Raw genomic sequence first — 26083 nt, forward strand, 5'->3', positions numbered from 1 at the left:
TCAAGAACCACTTAGGGCAGCATTTTTCAAAATGTGCTTTTAGTTTACATCATCCATGAGAAAAGTTTCCACGGTCAGATAAGTTTGGGAATTCACAATGGAAAACACAGTCTACCTGAGCATTTCTGAGGGCCAGTGAAGAGCTAGATCTAAGAGAAGGGTTAAACCTACTGAACCCTGGCACTCCTCAAAACCAAGGGACCAGGCTCTTTGTCCTTAGCAGTGCCTGTGACTAAGGGAATGTTGGTCTCAGGAGCTCCATGTGCGGGTGTAAACATGCTAGCTGAGGGGGAAGGACTCTGACATGAAAGGACGTACTATGACATGAAAGACGATGAAGCTCAAATGAAGAAAATGAAGCTAAGAACAACTTGGCAAACCTTGGGCTACAGAGAGGGGATCTGCAGCGAGGGAAACAATTTGCACAGGCTCCTCAGTGCTGGCTCACAGACATGGCATTATACTATGGCGATTCATGCAAAATGCAGTGGCATTTTACAACCACAGCCATAAAGAACAGTTCAGATGAAAGTCAGTGGAGCCCGTGGGTTTCAGGTACTGGCACGCTGAGGGGGGATGCAGGTGCCTTGGAAGGTCCTCTCCTACTCCCCCAGCATCATGATGTTACGGGTAGGGGAAGCGAGGGCCAGAAATGCTTTGCTTCAAAGCAGAATAAACTGGTCTGCATCATGGAAGGTGAGGTATGGCTATACAGAGCCACCTTGTCATGTGGGGTTCAGGAAAACAAGCCTCACTGCCCTATGCGAGGTGACCTGGGCCAGCTCCATCAGCGTGAAACTGTGACACTGTAGAGGGCTAGCCGAGTCATGCTCCTTCCCTTCTGTGCAATTTTCATTCTGTAAAGTTACTTTCTAAAGGAGGTGTGTCTTGGGAAAAATGTTAAAAGAAACCTGACTTTCATTCCAACTAATACATTTCTTTCCAGCAGAAAGAAGTAACTTGCAGAGTGGCTAATATCTGACTCGCTACTTGTGCATTCTCTCTGCCTAAAGAAGCAAAGAAAGGAAAACTGGGCGTGGCTTCAGGCAACTAAATCATTTGGAATCTTGCCCCCTCTCCTCAGTCTGGGCCTGTGAGGGCTGCTGGAAGAAATGGCAAGAGCTTCCTATTATTCCCAAGGAGTTCAAGTCTTTGTAATTATCTCTTGACATTTACAAAGAATTTGTTTAACTAGTTCCCTTAGGCTGAGATTCAGCCTCACCCATGAGCTCTGGAAGTCACATTTCAGCAAGAAAATAAGACCCAACATTCATGAACTTAACCCCCAAAGTCACAAAGAAGAGTCTGGACAGGGGGTCTTCACAGACATTGACACTTCTTATCTACTTCCACTGCCCTCAGCTTCTGCAGTGTCCCAGAACCCAGTCACTTCCTATAACTAGCACTATTCTGGAGTTTCTCAACATATGTGGCATGAAGCTGGCTTTGAAAAATACTGTTGAACTCCTCTATTTTGCTGAACTCCTGTACCTTTCTGTTTCACATTATTCCTGTTATGCCAGTTCTATGAGGACTGGGACCTTCTCTGTCAGATAACTGCTGTGCCTTGGAACCAAGTGCCATGTCTGTGGCAGATGTTCAGTAAATATTTGTTGAATGAGCACTGAATGAGTGAATGAATGAATGAAATTATGAAGAAGGAATAATAATTTCGTGTCTGGAAAGAGTCAGGGGTTATATCAATATCTGGCTTGTATAGGTTAATATTGCTCAGGTAGACAGAGACAGAGAGAGACGGAGAGAGAAGAACGGAGGGAAGAAGGGAGAGCGGGGGGGGGGGGAGAGAGAGAGAGAGAGAGAGAGAGAGAGATTGATTTGTGTCACCCTTCACGATGCTCCCCTCTTACCGCCATGGTCTGTATAACTGGCTTTGATTTTATTTCAGAGCCTATTTAGAAATTTGGGCCCCAAAGGGTACAGAGGGCTGTAGGTAAGAAATTAAATCCTCTGATCCATGGTAGAGTCAAATGTTCACACACTCAAGAGGAAACTACTTTATTCCTTCCTTAGAAATCAGATGCATGGACTTGAGAAATTTGCTCCCAGCCCTCTCCCAAGAATCTCCATGCTTTGAATTACTTTTTATTTTCCCCCTTCCCACTTTAAAGTAGAAATAGCCATATTTTTATTGGTACCTTATAATGCTTTTATATGAGGCACCTAAATCTTCTACACAGATACTCATTATACCTATAAAAGGTTTCGTTATTATTTGTTGGTTGATGTTAATTTTTCTTTTTATATTTTCACAAAGAAAACACAGTTAAGGTTTTATTAATATTTATAGCTCTTCTAATCCATGACAAACTGAAAAGAAGTAAGATTCTAACCACGTCTGCTCCTCACGAGTCCTGTTCCGGTGATTTATGGGTGATTGCACTTCCCAGGAGGTAAACTGCCCTGACTAGTTACTGCCTGGCTGATCCCTGGGGAGACCGACCCATAGAGTATTTCCAGTCATTGGTTATTTATAGCACATTAGGAAACTTCTAGAAGTCAAGATAGAGATTTTTGCACAATGAAAGATGAAGTTTCTATACTCCCAAGAGAGCTGTGTAATTAGGAGAAGTGTGAGGAGGGGACAGAGTGGCGAAAATGGATGAGCCCAAACAAACCCTGACAGCTGCCAAGGGGTGGTGGCCTCAAGGGTCGCTGCCGTCACAGCCGGGGGGTGGGAGATGGTGGGGAGGTGTGAGAACCAGGGGCCATGGACTGACTGCCTGGCCGCCCAAGGGAGAAGCCGGCCAGAAAGGCTGGGGCCAGCGCAGGTCTTACCTCGGGGCTGGGGTAGTGGGCAGGCTTGCTGCCCTCACTCTCGCTAGAGCTGCTCTCGGTGTCCGAGTCGGATCCGGAGCTGCTCTCCGAGTCACTGGATGAACTGCTGCCGCTGCTGCTGCTGCCGCTGCTGCTGCCCTTGCTGGAAGGCACCGAGGCTCTGCAGTTGGCCTGCTGGACCACGGCGCTGCCAGCCCACAGGGCCCCCCGGGAAGGAAAGGGAAGGAAAGCCAAGTGAGCAAACACGAAACACCACTGATCAAGCTGTCATTCCACCAGAGGAGCAGGAGGCACAGGCCGCACATCTGTCAGCCATCACTTGGCACTCAAAGAGCAATCATCAAGGTCAAAGGCATCCTAATGGTTAAACAAAATAGTACCTACATATAAATAAAACTGGGAGTGAAAGTTGGCGCCCCTTGGTTGACGGGCATGCATTATTTGTGTGGTCATTTTAAAGGGAAGGTGCTATAATTCCAGAACTGCTGTTTCTATTTTGCTGCTGCTTCTGGGAATGGCTTTTCAAATGCATCCCCAAATCTAATCATCTACAAAAATGCAAGGAAATCCAAAATGCTGGAAATAGTTTGTAAAAAAATGAAAATTTCTGTTTGCTTTATTTTGGGATGTGGGCTGTGAGGCTGGGCACAGTGTTCTGCTCTGTGCTTTCAATGGCCTGCTGGAAGGTTCTGGAGACCGCAGGACTGGCAAAGTTATATAGTCTGGGCTTCTCACCTCTTCCCGCCCATACAGTCGAATGCTGTCGCCTTTATAGGAGCTGGCTTGCTGAGTAAACAGTAATTTTCCTTTGAGCTCTTTATTAATGGACTAAAGATCCATTACTTACACATTTTTTTATATACTCCAGACTTTAAAATTCAACCCTATTACAGTTGGGTCACAGCAATAGCATTTCAAATTATACTTTATGTCGATATCCATGCTGGAACTTGCCAGGAAGTTACAGACTCAAATCATACACTCAGAGAGAACAGGAAAACTGGACACTTTCTAATGGTAATTAATTAACCACAAAAATCCAAATAGCACACATCCACCCAAAGAGAAGCCAAAAAAAAGTTTTAGTACTCACATAATATTCAACATTTTCAAAGTCTGTATTAATTGCTTCGACACACACCTGAATTTGTTCTTTTGAGGCCAAATTTTAAACCCAGAAAATGCGGTGACCACTTTTTCATATCAAGTCAGCAAATATGAGCTTGGCCCTTCTAATTGGGACCAGTGCTCAATAGGAGTGGACATTAGAGAAAGCCAGGGGCTGGGGAGCTTGTCAGGGTTTAGTGTCTCAAGTGCAAAGCAGCCTGGACAAGGTAAAGGACACTTTTCACCCTCCCCTTAAATCTTTGACGAATGCTTTGCCCAAGGTCTTTGATATGAGGAGTTAATGCTCATTGGAGCCTGGCTTCTAGGATAATGCCAAGACAAGAAGCTGTCCTGTAGGAGATATCTGTAGGAGAGTTGGAGTATCATCTTCTCTAGTGGTTTCTATGTCCCCCACCAACATCATGGTCCATATCTACCGTGTGACAAAATTCTTCAACGTCAAAAACATCTGCACATTTATGTTTTGCCTGAACTGGCATGACTTCTTTGGCAGCCTCTCATTTGTGTCTGGGGTTGAGTGAGGTATCCTGGCTTTTTGGACAGAGGCAGGGAAAGGAAGGCTAGTGAACAAAGGGCTGTGATACCACTTTCTTCCCTCATGAGCTAAAATCCATCTTTCCTGGTGGCTAAGTTGGGATGCCTACTGTCAGTAGGGTCATTAAAAACAAAATACCTTAGATTCTAGCCAAACATGAACACCTGGCATCCATGTTAACAGTTTTTTAGGAGACTCCCAAAACACTGGGGAGAAACTCCAATAAACATCCCCGCTAAAAAAACCAAACCCACATCCAACAACCTCATGTTAATAGTTTGTCAGTAAGCCCCAAAACACTGGGAAAAAAAACTCCAAAAACAAACTAACACCTTCTCCCCAATTAATAAAAACCTTAGCTTGAAAACCCCTAAAGTGAAGCAACACATGGTGCAAGGAAGAAATATGTCTCCCTACCAGATTCTGGGTGATATCCGCTGAAGACCAAGAAATTAAGATGGACTAAGAGCTTGGTGGTTCACCGACATGATGTCCAAAGGCTCTGAGCTTTGTGCATCTGGACATTGGGTAAGCACAGTGGAAGTGGCAACATGCATGAAGGGACTGCCTGCCTTTGCAAAAGCAGCACTTCAATTTCCGCGAAAATGTCCATTAACCAGTTCCTGTGCTGCCTGCCTCCCTGTCACAAGACGCTGTCCTGCAGGAATGAGACACACTAGCCCAAAGAGTAAGATTCTCTTGGCTGAATTATATTGTAAAAGCCTCAGGTTTTCATGTCTTCCTTCCTTAAATTAGGAAATTCACTTAAAATGACAGTTTTACTGGCATAACTATATTCGTTTTTAAAACAGGTGAGAGAGCCAAGAGTTTTAGGTTCTTCTTCATGTTTTGCTTGTAAGGAGGGTCACGATTGAATATATTCATGTTTCAATGGTTTGGGTAGAGAATGAATCACCAGAAAGAATCTGGAAGGACTCTGGTGGCTCCGGCTGTGGGATCAAAAGAACTACCCCTCTGTCCACAAAGGCTGCTCCATTAACTGGTGGTTGTGCGGGTCCTTGGGTGTCAACTGGTTATTAATAACTGCTCTTGTCATGACTGCATGAGGCTGCTGTGCTTCTGCTGGAGCAGCTGCAGCAGGGAGGGCAGAAGAGTAAATTCTAGGAAGCTGGATGGGATGGTTGTCACAGTGACTATAATAAAGGGGTTGGCTTAGCTATTCCGGGAGGCCTCTTTGGAGTCACAGAATCAAGATGGAAAAAGATGCATCGGAAAGACCTTCCTGAAAGACAAGGCTGTATATATTTAAAACTGCCAACTGAAAATTTTAGTGTGCCGACTAGATGTCATGTTTCTGTACCAAAGATATTAAAAAAAATTGACTTAATTAAAAAAATTAACTTTTTTTCCTGAAAAGATAACATAGATAGGTTGACATGACACAACCTTTGATAATTTTTAGGAAAGTTCTTGGACCCTATGCAACATGGTGCCGCTGAGTCTGCAGACATGAAAACATCAGTGAGATCATGGAATAAGTCTTTGTGTCACCCAACTTAGCAAAGTGCCAGGGACATAGTAGGCATTCACATGTGATTACTGAAAAAAAAAATCAATAGAAAAAAACCTGTCATTGAATTAATGAGTTTTTTTTTAAAGCATTTAACCTTTCCAAAGGTTACAATCTCTCTTTTCCAATAAAAAAAATATTTAAGGGAATTTCAGCACCTCTTGTGCTCTTCCAATTTTGACACTTCTTCCTTTCAGAGGATATTTCTTTAAATGTTCTCTAAATTTCATCTGCTATAATTTAAGTCCAGTTCACTCTTAGATGGCTTATTTAATTTTTGTATTTTGATTTCATGAAATGTTTTGCTGCTTTCATGAGTGGTCAAGACCAAATACACTTTGAGAGAGTACTGGCTTTATTCTAAATAACCTGCTTTCTATGTCTCTTCCTTTGGCTGCACTGACACATTCCTTTCAGATTCTGGCCTGGGCTAAGTCTGAATACAAACAGTAAAAGAAAAGATCTGGAAGCGAAATGACAAATCCTGGATTTCACAGTGAAGGGTGCATTGTGTGGCCTGGACGAACACCCACAGCCGCCCACAAGCTTTCAACCACCAAGTAACTGGGAGGCAGGCTGTCTGCCTGCTTGGCACCGTGTGGATGCTGCGATGCCCAACAATGGTGCCTCGCATTCTGTGGGCACTCCACTGGTCTTGGCCGAGTGATAATATTACAGAGGAGGCCACGGCACTTTATCACTCAGCACTCAGTATGAACTCAACAAGCGCTTGACTTCCAAACTGTAATCAATCCCCTAGCAACAGTGTTCCTGTATCGAAAGCATCTTTAGTGATATTAATTGATCTAAAACTATAACCATATGATGAGAAGTGAAAATGGCAAAAGCTGGCACAAGGTTTGCTGTTTACTTTCCAAAAAAACAAAGCTGATAGGATTGTCGGTCTTGTACTAACCTTTCTTTGTTTGCTCTGTATTAACGGCCAGAAATGATTCTGGTAAATGTGGCTTTTGAAGCTCTTCATGGTTTGGCTTCAATCAGATCTCCAGCTTTACCTCTATGGGTCTGTCCCTAAACCTCAGCCATGATAATTTCTCATGATTTTGACCATCTGTGCCTGGTTATAGTTGGGTGCCTTTGCACATGCCATTTTCTGTATCAGAAACTCCTTTCTCCCTTTCTTCCATTATTGTCTCCTCACACTCCAGCATTGAGCTGCATCGCTGTCCTGTTCCGTGAAATTTTTCCCACTTTCCCCACACATAATGGAGGTTTCCTCTCCTGAGCCCCTAGAGCACATCGCCCATTTCTCTACTATTAAGGATAGGAATAATCTAATTTATCTTTGCATCCCCCAGAGGGTCTGGCATAAACAGATTCTCAACAACTATGTGAAAGAACTTAATAAAAGAAAAGTGATTCTTGATCCAGCATGTAAGTCAATGTATTTTGTTATACTATGAAGTAGCTGATGAGATGTTCGTATATACAACATATGTATTTTTTCCTGTTGCTTTGGGGCTGGCTAGGATTTCATGAAACTGATATCTCTAGAAAGCTACTGTCTATGTTACAGACTGCAAATTGAAAAACCTACAGGGGCCAGGTAGTAGTGTAAAGGAGTGAAGTCCAGGTATAAGAAAGACAAATGCCTAACACATTACGATAAATGACAATGGACCCTTGGCTCCCTGGCAGGGAAGGAGTCAAAGCGGAGAGAGCCCCATCCAGTCTAGCACCACTCTCCATGTCACCATACCCCTGCCATGTGGAAATGAAAAGCCCTAAATCTTGATGTTTATACCAAGTCTCCTGATTTTCAAATGCCAGTAACTAATTTGAAAAGTCTAACAATGAGAAGTTCCACTGTATTTTAGCAATGAAATGCATCTGTAGGTCAGATGAGGCCTGTGGATCACCAATTTGAGACCTCTGATTTACGTCCTATTGTTACACATTCTGAAAGCCTCTGATACTTCCATTTAAAAGAAATGGACAAAAACAAGCAAACAAACAAAAAAACACCACCAGGAGTTTTAACTCTTTCGGAGATTTAGATTAGCAGGGACAAACAAGAGGTTGATCAAATATACTCAATCGATGCACTTATTTAAAATTTAAAATAACTGATTCACCAGAAACTGGAAAAAGGGTCAGAGACATCTCATGTACCCTCATTCAGTTTCTCCTGTGGCTTCATCTTCTATAACTACGGAAGAGTATCAAAAGCAGAAAACTGACAATGGTATAATGTGTATATTGTTCTACATAATTTTATCATGTGTATAGATCTGTGTAACCACCACCACAATCAAGATACAGAGCTGTCCCATCACCACAAGGCTCTCCCTCATGCTATTCCTTTAGAGTCAAGCTCATCTCTCAGCTCCACCTATCCCTAACTTTTGGCAACTACTAATATGTTTGCCATCTCTCAAATTTTGTTATTTTAAAAAGTTGAATAAATGGACTCATATATTGTACATCCGTTTTTTAATGGGATATAATTTGAATATGTCATTTTGAGATGGGCACTTTTTTTCAGTCAAGATAATGCCCAGAGATCCACCCAAGTTGTTGAGTATATCAAAAGCTTGTTATTTTTTATTGATTTCATGGCATGGACATTTAACCATTCACTCACTGTTTAACCACTCAACCACTGAGGGGCACTGTGGCTGCTTTTAGTTTTTGGCTATCATCAGTAAGTCTACTATGAGTATTTGTATAGAGATTTTCGTATATGTTTATTTCTCTGAGACAAATGTTAAGGGATGCGATTGTTAGATTGTATGATAAGTGTATGTTTAAGTTTTAAAGAAACTGCCAAACTATTTTTCACGTATTTTGCAGCTCCACTGTTACGCCTCCCTGCTGGCTTGCCTCTTTTATCACTGTATAATGTCCCACTATGTCCTGGTTATTTTCTTTGTTCTGAAGTCTACTAATGGCTACAGTAATATAGGCATTCTGGCTTTTTTTTTTTTTATTAATGTCTTCATGGTTTATAGTTTCCATTCTTTTACTTTCAGACTAGCTGTATTGTTACATTTGAATTGAGGTTCTTATAGACAGCATATAGTTGGGTTATTATTATTTTTATCTCTGCCAATCTGTCTTTTAACTGGTTAATTTAGTCCTTTTACGTTTAATATAATTATTGATATTGTTAGAGCTTAAGTATGCCATTTTACTTTCCATTTTCTGTTTGATCCCTGTTTTCTTTTTCTGCCTTCCTAATCCTTAAAACCTATTTTAGGATTATAAATATATATACACATATATGTGTATATATAAATGTATGTGTATATATATATATATACATATACACACAAAAATACACACACACACATATATGTATGTATATATATATATATATATATATACATATTCAATTTACTGGAACTAAAAAAAAAATAAAAATAGTTCATCCATTTCTTCTACCACCCCCTCCACCTCTGGCAACCACCATAATAGAATAGAATTATACAAAAATAGAATACAATTATATTTTGATTTATTTACAGTGTTTTTGAATTTATCTCTCTTTACAGTTTTAAATTACTTTCTAGATGCTACATTACACATGACCTGTCACGGCTTACTGGTATTATTATTTTAGCAATACAAGGAAACGTAGAAACCTTGCCTCCTCAATTGTCTTAAGTCTTTCTCCTGTATGCATGGAGAACCACATCAATGTTTCAAATTTTTCTTTCAACTGTCAAACCCATCTTAGTAAACCTAAGAGAAGAAAAATTTATTGTATTTACTCTCCTTTTACTCTTTCTATTGTCCCTTTTCCTTCTTGATATCATTTATTTTATCAAGGTTCCTTCTTTTACCATTTCCTTTCTGTTTCAAAAACTTCCTTTAGCCATCCTTTTTGGGTAGGTCTGTTGGTGACAAATGCTCTTAGTTTTTCTTCATCTCAAAATATCTTCATTTGTCTTTCATTTCTGAAGGAAATTTTCAATGAACATAGAATTTTGCATTGACAGTTCTTTTCTTTCAACATTTGAATAATGATGTGCTATTTCTTTCTGGCCTTCATGGTTACTGAATCCAGGGTCATTCAACCTGTTTTGATTGTTTTATTCCTACAGGTCAGGAGTTTTTCATTTCTCACTACCTTCAAGATATTTTTCATCTTTCGTTTTCAGAGGTTTGACTATGGAGTTTCTTGGTATGAATTTATTTAGATTTATCCTGTTTGGGGTTTGCTCAGCTTTTTGAATATGTAGGTATCTTTTGCAAAACTGGGAAAAATTTTAGCCATTATTACTTTGAATGCTTTTTGAATAATTTTTAAGCCCTTCTTCTCTTGGGACTCTAATGACACAAATGTTAGATCTTTTGTTATAGTCCCACAGATCCCTTTTTTTTTCTTTAGTCTATTTTCTTTCTGCTTTTCATATCAGCAATTTCTATTGTTCTATCTTCAAGTTCACATATTCTTTCTTTGTTTTTCTTTATCCTACTGTTAAACTCATTTGTTGGATTTTAAAATTTCAGGTATTTTATTTTTCGGCTCTAAAATTTCCACTTGAATTTTCTTATATCTTTCTTTGCTGAGACTCTCGTTTTTCATTTGTTTCAGGTGTATTCTTAATCACCCACTGAAGCATTTTATAATGGTTCTTTTAAAATCCTTATCAGATAATTCTAATATTTATGTCATTTCAGTATTGGCATCTGTTGACTGTCTTTTCTCATTGAGTTGAGATTTTTCCTGGTTTTTGTTATAACTAGTAATTTTTCTATTGTATCCTGAACATTTTTGGTCTTATAAGACTTTGGATTAAAAAAAAACCTGCTTGTTTTCTAGCAGGCCTCCATTAATAGCAGACCAGCAAAGGTGAGAGGGGCCTCTCCTCATAGTTGAGCGAGGGTCAAAGAAAGTCTAGGCTTCCCACTTGGCTTTTGCTGATGAGGATGGGGCTGCCATTTGTTTATTCCATACTGTTTGGCTGGAATAGAGCAGTTACTATTTTAATCTTTTCTTCTTGCTAGAATACCCATTCCTGGGCCTTTGACCAGAAATAGATGGCTTTTCTGTGGCATTTAAAAAAATCTGTGCCTATTAGCAATTCCAGGTTATCAGCTTCTCTAGCATTCACTCTGGGCTACATGGTGAAAAAAGAAAACTCAGGGAACTCACTGCCATGTCTTTCCCAGGGTCTGGAGTCCTGAACTGATCTGCCTTCTCTCTATCTTTTAGTCTTATGTTTATTTTATTTATATGTATGTACGTATGTGCGTGTGTGTATATATATATATATAAACATATATAAAACTATATAAACATATATAAATATATATTATATATATAAACATGTATATATATTTAAGAATTTTAGCTGTACTTAGCAGGAAGAACAGGGAAAAGTACATCGGCATCTTGTCGCAGAACAGAAACCACCCACTTGAATTTATCAAGAGGAAAGAAATCAACCCTGTCTTAATACTTCTACCCCTCAACTCTGGGTAACTGTCTCAAAGGCTGATGAATGAAATAGCCATGCAGATGTCTACCACAGTGCTTGTCCATTTTATCACCTAGTCAAATTAGGCATTAATTCATTTACTTAAAAACCACTTATTGTGGAAATTAAGCTCAGATTTTATAAGTATGTGTTCAAAGCTAGAAAGAACGTGTCACTAATGATGCATATAGCCTTGTGAGAAAAATACCTCAAGTGAAATGAGGCTATAAAGATGTTAAGGATAAAATGGTGAGTACTTTAAGAACTTTGTTCAGAGTAAATGGCATGGGGGTAAGGTATGGTATTGGTGTGATGTTTGTTAAGAGTACACTTTGTGCCAGATGCATCAGAGTGACAGCATGCATGTTGTGTGTGTGTGTGTGTGTGTGTTTGTGTGTGGAGGAGGGAGCTAACAGACACCCAGCCATACACAGAGCCTGGAACACAGGAGTAGCTGGTTCTGGCTTCTCAAAGGGAAAAACCATCAGAAATGGTATAGGATCATAAAAAGTATATGAAACTGGCTATGAAAACTATAAAACGAATTCCAATACTGCTTGTTGACAATACAAAAACCACACATTTTTCATTAATCTAGAAAAATGAAAGAAAAGCTCTACAAATAAATCAGAATGGAGCACCTATTCCAACACAAAATAATGACTCAAAACAATGGACGATACCTCTGTCGAGACCCAAGACCCCTGGGTTTTTTTTTTGTCACCTTATGCTTTTGTTGCCCCCTTAGAGGGTAGGTATTATTCTGCCACTTTATAGGTGAAGACAATGAGGTCCCTAATAAAAGGCAGAACTGAGATTCTACTTGTAGAAATTTATCTTATGAAAATAGTAAGGGATGTCTAAAAACAGTTATCTACATTTACATTTTCCCATTTTATATTTTGGGGGCTATTTTGGGCAGGTTTTGCATCATGGTGGTTTTAACTTAAAAGAATAAATTGGATAGTGTTTTACCTTTTCATAGTGCTTTAGAAAGTTTAAATAGTATGAGAATTACCTATTCCCTGAAAATTAAGAACTTATAACCAGTAAAGCCATCTAGTCCTAGAGCCTTTTACTATTCTAAGTACTGGTCCATTTCTTCTAGGTTATAAAATTTGGTGTTATATACTTTTTCATGGTATTCTTGTAGGATCCTTTGTATTTCTGCGATGTCAGTCATAATTTCCCTTCTTTCACTCCTGAATTTATTTGTGTCCTTTCTCTTTTTTCTTTAGTGAGTCTAGCCAGGGGTTTGTCAATTTTATTAACCTTCTCAAAGAACCAGCTCTTTGTTGCATTTATTTTTTCTATCTTTTTTCGTTTGTTTTCATTTATTTCTGCTCTAATTTTGATTATTTCTTTCTGCTGATTTTAGGCTTCATTTGTTCTTCCTTTTGTAGTTTTTAAAGATTAAGCGTTAGGTTGTTTATTTGGGCTTGTTTTTGTTTTTGGAGATAGGTCTGTAATGATATGAACTTTCCTCTTATAACCGCTTTTGCCATGTCTCAAAAGTTTTGATATGTTGTACTATCATTATCATTTGTTTCTATGTATCTCTTGATCTTTTTATTTCTTCCCTGACCCAGTTGTTCTTCAGTAGCATGTTGTTTAATCTCCATGTATTTGTGTTTCTTCTTGATTTCTTTTTGCAGTTGATCTCTTGTTTCAAAGCATTATGATCAGAGAATATGGTTGGTATGATTTCAACCCTCTTATATTCGTTGAGGCTATCTCTGTGTCCCAGTATGTGGTCAATTCTTGAGAATGTTCCATGTGCACTAGAGAAGAATGTATAAGCAGCTATTTTGGGATGGAAAGCTCTGTAAATGTCAATTATGTCCAGTTGGTCTGATGTGTCATTTAAGGATGTTATTTCCTTATTGATTTTCTGTTTGGATGATCTTTCCATATCCGACAGTGGGGTACTTAGGTCCCCTACTATGATAGTGTTTGGGTCTGTTTCTCCCTTTAGCTCTGTTAGCAATTGCTTTACATATTTCGGGGCTCCTTGTTTGGAAGCATAGGTATTAATAAGTGCTATGTCTTCTTGGTTCAGGATTCCCTTTATTATTATGAAGTGTCCCTCTGTCTCTTTATCTTTTTTATTTTGAAGTCTATTTTGTCTGATATTATTACCACTACTCCCACTTTTCTCTAAATGCCATTTGCTTGAAATATCATTTTCCATCCTTTCACTCTGAGTCTATATTTGTCTTTGGAGCTGAGATGTGTCTCCTGGATCCATTCTGCAACTCCATGCTTTTTTATTGGTGAGTTCAATCCATTTACATTTAGGGTGGTTATCGAAATAGGAGGTCTTCTTATAGCCATTCTATCTTTTGCTTTTTGGTAGCTTGCTGTTTCCATAGCTTCCTTGTCCTTGTGCTTCTGTTTTCTTTATTTTGGTTGGCTTTTGTAAGTTTTGCCTCTAGTTCTGTTTTATATACTTCAGTTCTGAATCTTTGGTGTGTGGTTACAATTATGAATATGTAAAGGATAGTTATATTTATACAGTCATCCATTTTCTACTGTGTGTGCTTTATCTCCTTTCCCCTTTGTGAATTTGGAACTTTGAATCCCCCCCTTTTCAGTCATTGTTATCTTAATTTGTTCCTATGTATGCTGAATGTTCATTACTATCTTGTTATAATAATTCTCTTATCATTATTTCAGCTTATAATGCCCTCTTCTTAGTAAGGCTTGCACTCTTCTGCTTTTATTTGGCTGATAGTCACTTCACTCCTAATTATGTATTTTTTTTTTTGGTCATTTTGTTTTAGATGAACTGACGCCTTTCAGTATTTCCTGTAGGGCAGACCTCATAGTGGAGAATTCCCTCAATTTTTGTATGTCTGGAAAGTTCTTAATTTCTCCTTCCTATCTGAAGGAGAGCTTAGCTGGATACATTATTCTAGGCTGGTAGTTCCTTTCACTTAATTGTTTAAATATTTGATTCCATTCCTTTCTGGCTTGTAAGGTTTGCATTGAGTAGTCTGAGGATAACCTAATAGGTTTACCTTTGTATATTACTGTTTTTTTCTCCCTGGCTGCCTTAAGAATTCTGTCTTTGTCATTGATTTTTGATAATTTTAATACAATGTGTCTTGGTGAAGGCCTTTTTTTGGTTGAGATAATTCGGTGTTCTGTTGACTTCTTGAATTCCAAACTCCAGCTCATTCCTTAGCTTTGGGAAATTCTCATCAACTATTTATCAGAAAATGCTTTCTAATCTGTGTTCCTTTTCGTCACCTTTGATAATGCTCATTATTCTTATGTTTCCTTTCCTGATGGTATCAGCTAGTTCTTTCATTATTTTTCATTCTTCAGTTTCTCTCTTCTTCCTTCTGATTTATTTCTAGATTTCTGTCTTCGATGTCACTGATCCTTTCCTCTATTTGGTTGACTCTATTTCCCAAGCTTGCTATTTCATTTTTCAACTCTTGCAGTGTGTTCATCTCCAGAAGTTCTATTTGGTTCTTTTTGAGTGTTTCGATCTCCTTGTTCTGCTCATCTAGTTGCTTTTGCAGTTCCTGAAATTGTTGATTTGTTTTGGATATTATTGAGTGTTTTCAGAAGTACCATCCTGAACTCTCTATCATTTAAGTCGCATATTTCTATGTCTGTATGCCTATTTTCTGTAGATTTTTCTCTTCCTTTCTGAGATGCCTTGTGACCTTGGTTGTTCATGGTGTGCAATGGACTATTTCTATGCCTGGGCATTAATGGAAGCATATTCTGCCTTTTTTCCAGAAAGAAGATTTATTATATAAAGGTCTCTCTTTAGCCTGTTGCAAAGAAGGTGCTTTTCTTTTGGTTTCCAGTAGGTGGTGTCTAAGCCTCTTGGTTCCCTGCTGTGTATAGTCTTAATAATGCTTTTTAAATTTTCTTGTAGATATTTAATCACTCTTGCTAACCTCAGTTTCAGTCCCTGTCAGTATCAGCGACCATCTCAGCAGCATTTGCTCAGATTCCCCTGGGGCTCTGCAGTGATCATCTTGGAGGGTATGGGAGGAGGGGTTCTCTGGGTTGGGGGTTGCCCCATGGCTCATCCTCAGTTTTGCAACCAGGGCTGGTAAAAATCAACTGTTGTTCCTCTGCGGTCCTGTCCCACTTCTCTGCTTTCTGCCCTGATACTGAGTCCTGCAGCTTTCCTAGGCAGGTCTGTTTGGGGAACTCACTGCAGGAATGTGCCACTCCTTATCCCCTTCCCCTCCTCCTACAGGGAGCTCCAGCAGCTGCTAGAGGCAGCTTCTTTATAACTCCTGGTCCACCGCCCAACACCTGGGGTTCTGACTTGTGGTAGCTCTTATCTGAAGATCCCACACTCAGACATGCTGGTGTGCAAGTTTGGGTGTTTTTTGTTGAGTTTTAGATGTTCAGCTTATTGTTGTTTCACGGGTAGAGTTCTGGGGACGTCTCTCACTCAGCCATGTTTCCCTCCTAAAGCCTTTCAGAATGGCAATTCTTTGGTATTTTTTACAGTTTATTACTTGGTTATTGTCCATTTGTTTTTTTTTTGTCAATTTCATTAATTTATTTTTTCCAAAAAATTCTATTTAATTCTTATTTTCAAGTTTATTTATTTATTCCACAAAATTTATATTCTCTTAAAATAGAAAACATTGTATCTAGTATATCACTTATCTTAAATTTTGCTTTCTCTTCCTTTTTCTTCATTATATTTGTCAAAAATTTTTCTATTTTATTCTCAAAGAAACAGCTCTTGGTCTATGTAATAATTCTAGAATTTTCTGGCTTTCCTTTCTTCTACATTTTTGGGGTTTATTTTTTAATACTTTTATAAACTTCTTGAGTTGAAGGCTTTTTCAGCAATTTTTATTCTTTCTTAATGGGAACACTTGGGACTATTGTTTTGCATCGAGTATATCTATAGTTGCTCATCCTCATTATGTTGTGTTTTTATTTTCTTTACTTTCTAAACAGATTGTTGTAGTAGTTTTAAATGCTCCTTTGATCAAATGGTTATTTAGAAGACTGCTTTTCAATATAAGATGACATTTAAGAGGGCCAAACATTACTTTTAGATTCAAAAAATAAACATGGGGGATGTAGCTTAGCATATGTGAAAACTTCAAGTGGGATGGTGGCTTCAGCCTTAAGGGGCAATCTTAGGGCTCAGGTAAGACCATTTGGTAAAGGTCAGAAGCAAGGGGTGGGCCGCACAGTTCCTTTACTGTGAACTAGGATGGTACGAGACTAGAGAACGACCTGGGGAAGGGATTAAGGCCGTGAAGAAGATTTATACAGAACTGTGCATATACCAAAGGTCTCTGAAACCTTCTGGGTGCTTTAGGGAAGGAAAAAAGTCAACAGAATGTGCCACAGTTAGCAGGAGAGAAATTCAGTAACATAGAAGGTCTACAAATGTGTACATAAATTATGCCTCCCATTTCACTGCTGATGCTGTTGCAGCATATAGAATTCTCTCTGTTACAAACCAAAGAACCCAGAGGCTTGGCCACCAATTTAAGATATCAACGAGCACAGATGCCACTTCATGGGGCCATTGTCATTTTCTGGATTTACATCCTTTATGAACTCACATGTCGTTGATGACAATAAACCATGAATTCTGCCTCATGCCCTGGGTCCCCTACCTTAGATGGGCACGATGGCTTGAGGAATCTGCTTGAATAGCACCAAAATTCTTGAATTTAGGGGTCCCGAGTTTACAGCAGTACCACCTAACTAATGATATTTGCTAAGGAATATAAATTCTTTTGTTCTGGAGTCAGTCCTGTTTTTGGATGTATCAGGTTTTCATTTTAGGAAGGATGAAGAATGTTCTCTTCCAGTTGGATCAAGACAAAAAACCCCACAGCTTGGGGCTCTGAGTCATATTTGGAACAGACTTTTACTTTTCATTGAATAAAGACCCACATGTGACTCCATCAAGGAGAGAGGCATTTCACAAATACAGAAAAAAAGAACAATAATGTACATGTTGGTTCCTAAATATTCCTGGGCTTGTTGATAGCTTCTGTTTGTTTCTAAAATAATGTCTTCTTTGTTTTTAGATAAAGACTTGCTAGAGAACATTCTCCACCCAGCTATCTTCTCTGGACTAAAAGCTCTGAATGCGGCAGAGCTCTGGTACCTCCTTCCGATGGAAGTGCTCTTGGGGTGGTGGGCGGGGGACGCAGTATGTAAACATCACTGTGAAGCTGAGAAATGTGTGCACACCCTGTTAGTGTGATGGACAGGATTTAAGCTGAGAGTCCTGCCGGAGCGGGACCCTGGAGGATGCTGGGCTTGTCCCCATGTAGAATGCTTCCATGAAAACCCTGTTTGGTTTGGCTAGGCTACTTTTGCGCCACACAGCTAAACAAGATCAGCTTGCAGGTGCCTTTCTATCCTGTCCTTGGGCACCATTTTAGAGACTGTGTCAATAAGTAGCTGCCTTCAGGTGACCCAAACTTGCTTCCCTTACAGTCAGGTGGGTGGTACCATCAGTGACACTGAGCTGAAAAGTCCTTCTTGGCCAAGGGAACACCCTAGAGCAAGAATTAAACATTCTTTTCTGGACAACTGAGTTGGGAGCCGTCCTGGGCCCGACTGCCAGAAAGCTGGAAAGACTCACTAGCATTACCACTCCCCTGACAGAAAGAGCTGAAACATGGCTTAGATGATGACCATCTGGGTGGGAGTATGGGGAGATGGAGTGAGTGAAGTACAAGGGCACCAGCCTTCATGAAGCTGAGCTATCTGGCTGATGGGTGGGGAGGGCACTGCCAGGTGTAGATGCTCATGCTCTAGCTGCTAAGAGCAAGCTGGCCATGCAGATGAATGAGCTCAGCAGTGTTCTCTCCAGCCTTCTCATAATACAAATGCAGCTCTTTCGACTTATTCGGTGTGTGTTTCCCTGGCTCCACAACTTCTGGATACAGGCAGCAAACCTTCCAACTTGACTACTTTTCAGCCATCTGGCCTACAGTGGAATGCTGAGATTCTGGCCTATCATAATTTAATGCTCACCCAAGCTTCTTTCTCACCTTGTCATCAGGGCTGGGGTGCCCAGGGGCTGCTTCTAGAGATAAGCACACTGTGGGGATGTGCAGGACCTACTGGGTTCCATGATTCATCATGACAGTCCTGGAAGAAAGAGGTTCTGGAGGTCCTGCCACCTGACTACTTACTTATCTAGTTCTTAAATTTACTTATGGATATCTTCAGTTCAAGGAGGCCTTTACCCAGGGCTGCCTCACACAGCTGCCCTCATGGGAACTCCATAAGCCATGTGGCAATAACAATTTACTAGGGCTCTCTGATTCTTTTTTAAAAAATCAGCTTTATCAAGAAATAATTTACATATCACACAATTCAGCTATTTAAAGTGCATAATTCAATGTGTTTTAGTATACTCACAGGACTGTGCAACCATCATCACAATTTAATTTTAGAATATTTTTGTCCCCCTTTAAAGAAATCCTTTACCCATTAGCAATCAAAGGCCATCTCTCCCTCCTTAAGTGCCCCTTGTTGCAGCCCTAGGCAACTATGAATCTATTTTCTATTGCTATAAATTTGCCTATTCTGGACATTTTATATCAATGGAAGCATACAATCTGTGGTCCTTTGTGACTGGCTTCTTTCCCTTTCCATAACGTTTTCAAGGATCATCCATGTTGTAGCATGTATTACTACAATATCGTGGTTGAACAATATTCCATTGTATGGATAAATATATCCATTTATTGATTCATTGGTTAGTGAATATTGTGTTGTTTCCGCTTTTTGGTTATTATGAATAAAGCTATGAGCATTTGTGCACAAGTTTTTGCGTGGACATACATTTTCACTTCTCTTAGGTACACACCTAGAAGTGGAACTGCTGTACCCTGTGGCAACTATGTTTAATTGTTTGTGGAACTGCCAGATGGCTTTCCAGAGCAGTTGCACCACTTTGCATTCCCACTGGGAGTATATGAGGGGTCAATTTCTCCATATGCTTGCTACCACTTGCTACTATTCACCTTTTCAATCCTACCTTTAGAGGTGGGTGTGAGGTGGGAGCTCAATGTGGCTCTGATGCTCATTTCCCTGGTGATTAACGAGGCTGAGCATCTGTTCATGTGCTTATGGGCCACTTGTGCATCTTCTTTGGAGAATGTCTATTTAAATCCTTTGCTCTGAAAAAATTTTCATTATTGGATTATAATAGTTCTTTATATAGTCTGGAAAAAAGTCTCTTATCGGATATATAATTTTTAAATATTTTGTCCCTCTCTGAGTTGTCTTTTTACTTTCTTGATTATATTGTCTGCAGCAAAAACATTTTTAATTTTGATGTGTTCCTAACCTATTGTTTCTTGTGTCACTTGTCATTACTTTACTACTTTTAATAGTATAGGTGCTTAAAATGATATGGGTCTTCAAAAATTTTCAAAGCATTTTTTCTGAGTCTCATAATAAACCTATGAAACAGAAAAGCCAAATATCATTATGTTCATTTTACAGAAGGCAAACCGAGGTTAAATTGCCTACTCAAAATTGCATACCGGGCTGGTGATGGAAAAAGGCTGGAACCAGGCCTTGGGCTCCTAACGACAACCTGTGCTGTGGAGCCAAACCCTCCCAGCAAGTTGGGTCAATCATCATCCTTTCTGGTCTCAGTCAGGCACATCTAGATAATTCTGCCTCATGAGACACAATGGTGTGTAAACTTCAGAATCAGACAGACCCAGATGGATATTTTTACCATCTCTGCTTGGTGGCTGTGTGACCTATGGCAAGTTACTTAACCTCTCTGAGTCTGAGCTGCCTCATTGGTATATGAAGGGGGTAATAACAGTGCCAGCCTCATAGAGTTGCTAGGTGAACTAAATGAGAAAACATATGTAATGCTTTTAATTAGCATATACAGCAAGTGGTCAATAAACATAGGTTAACAGTCTTTAATTTTGGGTAACACCTTTTCTAATGTGATAGCCTCAACAACTAGGAATTCTTTCAGGTTACCAGTGTTCTTAACTTGCATTACTCACCTAGTAACCTCACAGCATTAGAAAATATTTCTTTAGGAAGGAACCTGGGTGGTCAGCTGGTCTGAGTCCCCAGAAAAGTGACATAGCATGGCATGTCCAAGACCACACGGAACATGTGCTTTCTAACACTACTTCTTAGAAGTCTCCTCAAGTTTCCATAAACTTGGCTGTTTTAGTGCAAAGCTCCAGATAGCTGTGATCTTGAACAAAGTCAAGGGAAGCTCCCAACAGAGGCTAGAGGGGCCAGGAGCAATGGCTGGACCCCTTCCAGTCTGCACTTAAGTGCGGCTCCTGAAAACCCTCCTCCTAACCCAATCTCTAGCTGAATAAACCGATTCTACTCCCCTGTGTTTAAAGCAAATAAAGTGAGCTTCTCAATGTCAGCAGCATGTGGTGTTTAATTTGAATCTCACCAAGGAATACAAGACTTAAAGAAGATGAGCAAATGGGATTTTTATGGAAACCAAATTATAGCATCTGAGATGTGGGCTTGTGGCTGCACCAGTTCAAGCTGTGATCTTGTTAGCTGTCATAAACCAAGCTGGGTTTGTTCCCTGGATGAGGACTCTCAGGGCAAAATGTGTAAAACACTATTCAGGTGTTTCTGCTATTCCTCCGTGCCTTTTCCAAGGCTGTGTAACAGCACAGCTGATAGAATGTTTCCTGATGAGGACAGGGCCACAACCAAAATAAGCAGAAACACAGTGAGGCCAGGCATGTCTCTTTTCACAGGAAGCCCCGAGGAGGGGCGTTGCCAGGACTGGCTCATTTCATCAGGACACAAGGCCTTCCACCTTTTCTTTTTGCCATCCTTGGTTTGTCTTCAGCCTGACTCTCTTCACTGCAGATATCTGCTACAGCCACGACATGTAGATGATGATGTCCAGAGGAAAGAATGTCTCCTCTGGGTCCCCATATTAAGGAGACCACCCCTCCTGCCTTACTGGTTTGTATCATATCACATGTCCATAACTAAACCACTTCCATAGCGAGGCTAAGATGACCACTAAGACTGGCTGAGACCACCAGTGTGCACCCCTTAGAACTGGAGACTGACCAACCTCCCCTGAGGAACCTGTCACTCGGCATAGTGTGACCCAAACAGGGGTCTCTTCATAAGGAAGAGGAAGGTGACTGTTGGACAGGCAGTCAATAGTGTCTCCCTCACATGGAAAGCCTGCTCCATCACTGAGGACCTGGGCACATGCAAAGAACCCACCTAGCCAGTTCCCAGCTACATGATCGACAAGGTTGGCCTGATGGGCCATCCCAGCTAAGATTCGAGAGAGCCATGCTGCCTTAAAACCTTCGCAGCCAGGCTATAGTCACAGCTGTGCCAACGGCATCCTTGTGCATCTCTACTTCCTCATCTATCAAGAGATGGGCTTGGTCTAGATAATGTGTGGGTCCCTCTCACTCCCAACATCTATAGGTAATTAAAAAGAAAATCCCAGTGCCCTTGTTTTAGTTATTTATACCTAGAAATGCCTACTATTAGAACTTCTAACTAGAAGTTACATTAATTTCATGTGAATTGTTTTCTTTTTCCCCATTCAGGATGATGAGTGGTAGGAAGGCCAAAAACCACCCAGAGAGCACTGGAGCCAGAAGGCATGGGTGGCAGTCCATCCTGAATTGACTATAATGTGCTGTCTTGTGTTTTCTCCCCGAATGTGGGTGGAACTGATGCGTAACTCCTGGCTTCGCAGCTTCATGTGTCTAGGTGATCACAAACCCTCCCTTGATAACTATGAACTGAGCCTCTGACATGCCAGGTACTGTTCTGGGGACTGGAGAGTCTTCTCTCGCTGTGTGTAAAGTGACTTTGAGGATGAGCCAAAGGCATTGTCAACCCGAGCCAGTCACTCTCAGGGCGCTTTGATTCTCATTTTAGGTCAATGAGAATTTTTCTGTCATTAGGAATGGATGGTGCTTTGCTCTCACTCCCTGGCTGGCACTGTTCTGAGAGTGGTGAGCACCAAGAAGCACCAGGTTCATCCATGTCCTTGAAGGTGGAGGGCATAGGTCCAAAAGAAGATGGTGCATCTCAAGTGCTAAATTCTGAGATAAAACTCTTAGTCTTAAGGATTTAGATTTAGAGTCCAGGTAAATAATGAGGGGTAAACTTTTCAGGTCATCCCACTGTGAGCCCTCCACCATGCTCTGCTGAGGCTGAGCCCCCAAGACAACAATCAGGTGGAGGCTCAGGACTGGAAGCAACACCCACACGCAGAAGCTGAGAGTAAGCTGACCCTGGGAGAAGAAAATTATGATGACGGCATCTTATTCAAGGAAAGGAATGGCTGAACCAGGCCTCTGTTTCTTCAAGGTTTGCTAAGAATAGAAAGACTGTTTTATGGGCAGCCTGAGCAAAGAGGGAGAGAGGAGGTGGCAAGAAAAAGGAGAAGAAAGAAATTAACTGGAAAGTAATCAGTAGAATTTTATTGGTTTTATTATTCCGCAGATAATGGGAGCAAACCTGTTCTCAGAAACAAGCTTTCCATGGAAAGGGGCAGTATCACCAGGCATCGTACACTGTTCAATACAACCTCTGCCTGCTGGCCTTCTCCCAGCAGCATCTGATGGGTCCTGAACATCAGGAAAAGCCAGGCCTGTCCCCCTACTGCATGAACAGGGGTTAGGAAATGCATTTAGGGCCCAACTGGGCTCTAGGGGACAAGGCAGGACTGAAGTGCGCTGTAGACAGCCCCACACACAGGAAGCTCCCATTCACTCTCTGGCTTGTCTTTTTGATCACAATTTCTCTGCTTCAAAGGTTGCCCTACTTTTTTTTCCAATGAAGATAAAATGAGTTTTAGGGAGTTCATAGGAGAATTCTGGGGGTAGGAAGAAGAGAGACAAGGAGGAAGGCATGGAGTCAACCATTTGAGCATGCCTGGTAGTATGTGCCTCAGTTAATTCCAAGAAGCAAAACACATTTGGGATCTCAGAGTGTCAGGTTAGAGAAAATGCTCCATTAGAACCTTAACAACTTAAAAGACAGGCCTTTCCAAATGCTAAGTAAGGGCAGTGACCCAGCTTTCCCAAGCCTTGGAGCCAGGACCTGCCACATCACTTGCAGGGTCCATTGCCAAAGGAGTAGGTTGGCTGACTGTTCAGAATGCAGGAAAAGAAGTGTCATGACAGGCATTAAAATATAAACTTCCTCCTTCTTTTATTCCGTGGTCTCTCAACTGGTCATGGTGTTATTTGCTGTTTCTGTCACGCTCTCTGGGCACTAGGATACTTGTGGGCCTGTATACACCCTCACAGGCATCCAAAGGACTTGTCATGTGGTGCCTTGGCTAGGGGTAGTGAAGTGGAGCCAGGAAGCTCCCTTCCCATGGCTGGCCACCTCAGCAACATGGAAAGGGTGACCCCTAAGGGTATTGTGATCCTCTTAGCAGGACCCACTAGGCACCTGCATCAGGGTAGGGGAGAGGCTCAACTCTCTGCCCACTGAATGGGCCCTAGCACTGCCAGCTTGGGCAGAGAGGGTGACCACGGTGTCCTAGGTATGAGTGCCCTACCCTGACTGCTTGTGCACCCATGACCCCTGGGGTGCAAGATGGCAGCAGTCAATGTGTGGAGTGTTGAGAGGGACACTGGGCAGGGACAGGGCACTGTGCAGGGGTGCAGGAAGCTGGGAACCTGGCCCTGGGTGGCAGAACTACATGCTAGCCAAGGCTCCAAGCCACTGTTGCATGCTCCACTGTCTCAGTGGCCTTCGCTTAAGGAACATAAATTCAAAGATGAGTTATTCAGAATTCCAGAAGGAAACCAAAGAGCATTAAACCCAGTGTGGACCGTGTGCACAGAAATACTATGAGAGTGTGCCAGCTGCTGGCCCAGGACGCGGGTCCCATGGGGTCTTCCCACCCCACCCTCCTCCAAAACAAAAGGCCCACCACACAGTGCCTTCTGGGCTCCGGGACCCTCATTTGAGGGGCCAGGTCCCACCTGTTATGTACCCAGCCACCTCCCTGTCTGCATTCCCCAAGCTGCTCACTAAAGTTAAGAGAGAAGAGAATCTCTCAGACCCTCTCCAGGTAACCATGGTGGGGCAGTTTGGATGCTCAAGGGAGGCTCTGTGGAGACAGGATTTTAAATAAGTGAGAGTCCCACATAATTAAAATAATTTTGAATTAAAATTGCTACTTCGGTAATTGCTTTTATGTTACAATATTTATTACCATCGCCATTATGTAACTTATCTCATTAATTACTGTTGGAGAAAAGTTAGGCAATGAATAATTAATATGACGGGATAACCAAGAGAGTCCTAGTGCTTAAGAAACAAGGCTTAAAAGAAAGTGTCACCCACACGTGGCCCTGCAGGCCACATGCTGGGGGTAACACACTCGGCTCATCACCTGCTATTCTTAGAAGTCAACAGAAAAGTTTCCTCGGCCTGATCCCAGACAGTGAGAAAGAGGTCAGGTATTCTCCTCAGTGGCAGAAAGAAAAAAAGCTTCCACTTTATCGAAAAAGACAGCATTGGCACAAGTAACTCAGCAAAATATAAATTAAAAATGGCACCAAAAGGTCAGTATGGTACTGGGACAACAATCCATGACTCATGGAAAGCTGTTGTCTTGAAGATTTTCATCAGGACACATGTTGGGAATGGGGCGGGGGGTGGAGGGGTGGGGGGTGGGCGGTGCTTGGAGCAGGCTTCAGCCAGATGCCTCCAACCTGCAAATGGCTCTTCCCCACGTACCTGAAGGCCCTGCACATGCACAGGTACAACGCACCACCGCCACCTCCCCTGCCCCCGCCCACCGCCAGAGACACACATATGGAATCTGATCTGAAGAGGAACCGTTGTGTATGGCTTCTACGAAAAGTGAGATGCTTACTCTGCTGAAGAGAAAGTACTCATGTTTTAAGGGGCTCTCCTGAAGAGTGAGATGGAATTTTGATTTAAGCTGCACTCAGTTTATATGTGGATGCCTCCACCAAGACCTTGACGTTTTCTTATGGAATGTCCAATGAAGATCACATACTTTTTATGGAATCTTTTTTTTCTTAATGGTGTTTCAATCAAAATATGGTTTGGGTAGGGTTGCTACATAAAATATAGGGCATGCAGTGAAATCTGAATTTCAGATAAACAACAACTACTATGTAAAATTAGGGACACACTTATATGAAAGAATTATTTGTTGTTCCTATATTTTTTATTTGCTAAACCTGGCAACCTTAGGTGTCATCTTTCTTATCCATCCAATGTAAAAAAAAGTATATATGATGCCAAGCACCAAGGGGGCATGCCTGGAAAATCTGTGGATGGATTACTTAAGGAAGACAGACAAACCATCCCTGGCAACAGCACCACTGTTACATAACATGTGTGTGATTTCCTGCTTGCAATTTTCTAGTGTCTTCTGGGTTATGTTACAGGATCCCAGATGGAATGACATGTGAGAGGATTAATTACAATTAGTCACCAACAGGGAAGTTTGGGGACCTGGGAACTCATCTCAGTTTGCCAAAGCTATATTTTAAGAGTAATGTAATACAACAGACATTATGATGGAAGAACAGTTAGAAGATCAAAGTAAAGAGGAGACAAAATATCATCTGAGTCTATTTCGAAGTCACAAAATTCAAGGTTAAAATACTGCCTTATACAACT

At 41.0% G+C, this 26083-nt stretch overlaps 1 protein-coding gene across 9 annotated transcripts in view; it reads right to left on the reverse strand.

Moving 5' to 3' along the window:
- Nucleotides 1-26083, reverse strand: part of AFF3 (AF4/FMR2 family member 3) — a 500129-nt gene that overhangs the window by 36451 nt on the left and 437595 nt on the right. For all 9 annotated transcript variants that reach the window (XM_016157239.2, XM_016157237.2, XM_016157241.2 and 6 more), the window contains one exon: nucleotides 2797-2983. In XM_016157239.2, coding sequence (XP_016012725.2) covers nucleotides 2797-2983 — 187 coding nt within the window. The remainder of the gene's footprint in view (nucleotides 1-2796; nucleotides 2984-26083) is intronic.

The sequence above is a fragment of the Rousettus aegyptiacus genome, unplaced genomic scaffold (genome assembly GCF_014176215.1).
Source record: "Rousettus aegyptiacus isolate mRouAeg1 unplaced genomic scaffold, mRouAeg1.p scaffold_m13_p_7, whole genome shotgun sequence".
Classification (NCBI taxonomy): Eukaryota; Metazoa; Chordata; class Mammalia; order Chiroptera; family Pteropodidae; genus Rousettus; species Rousettus aegyptiacus.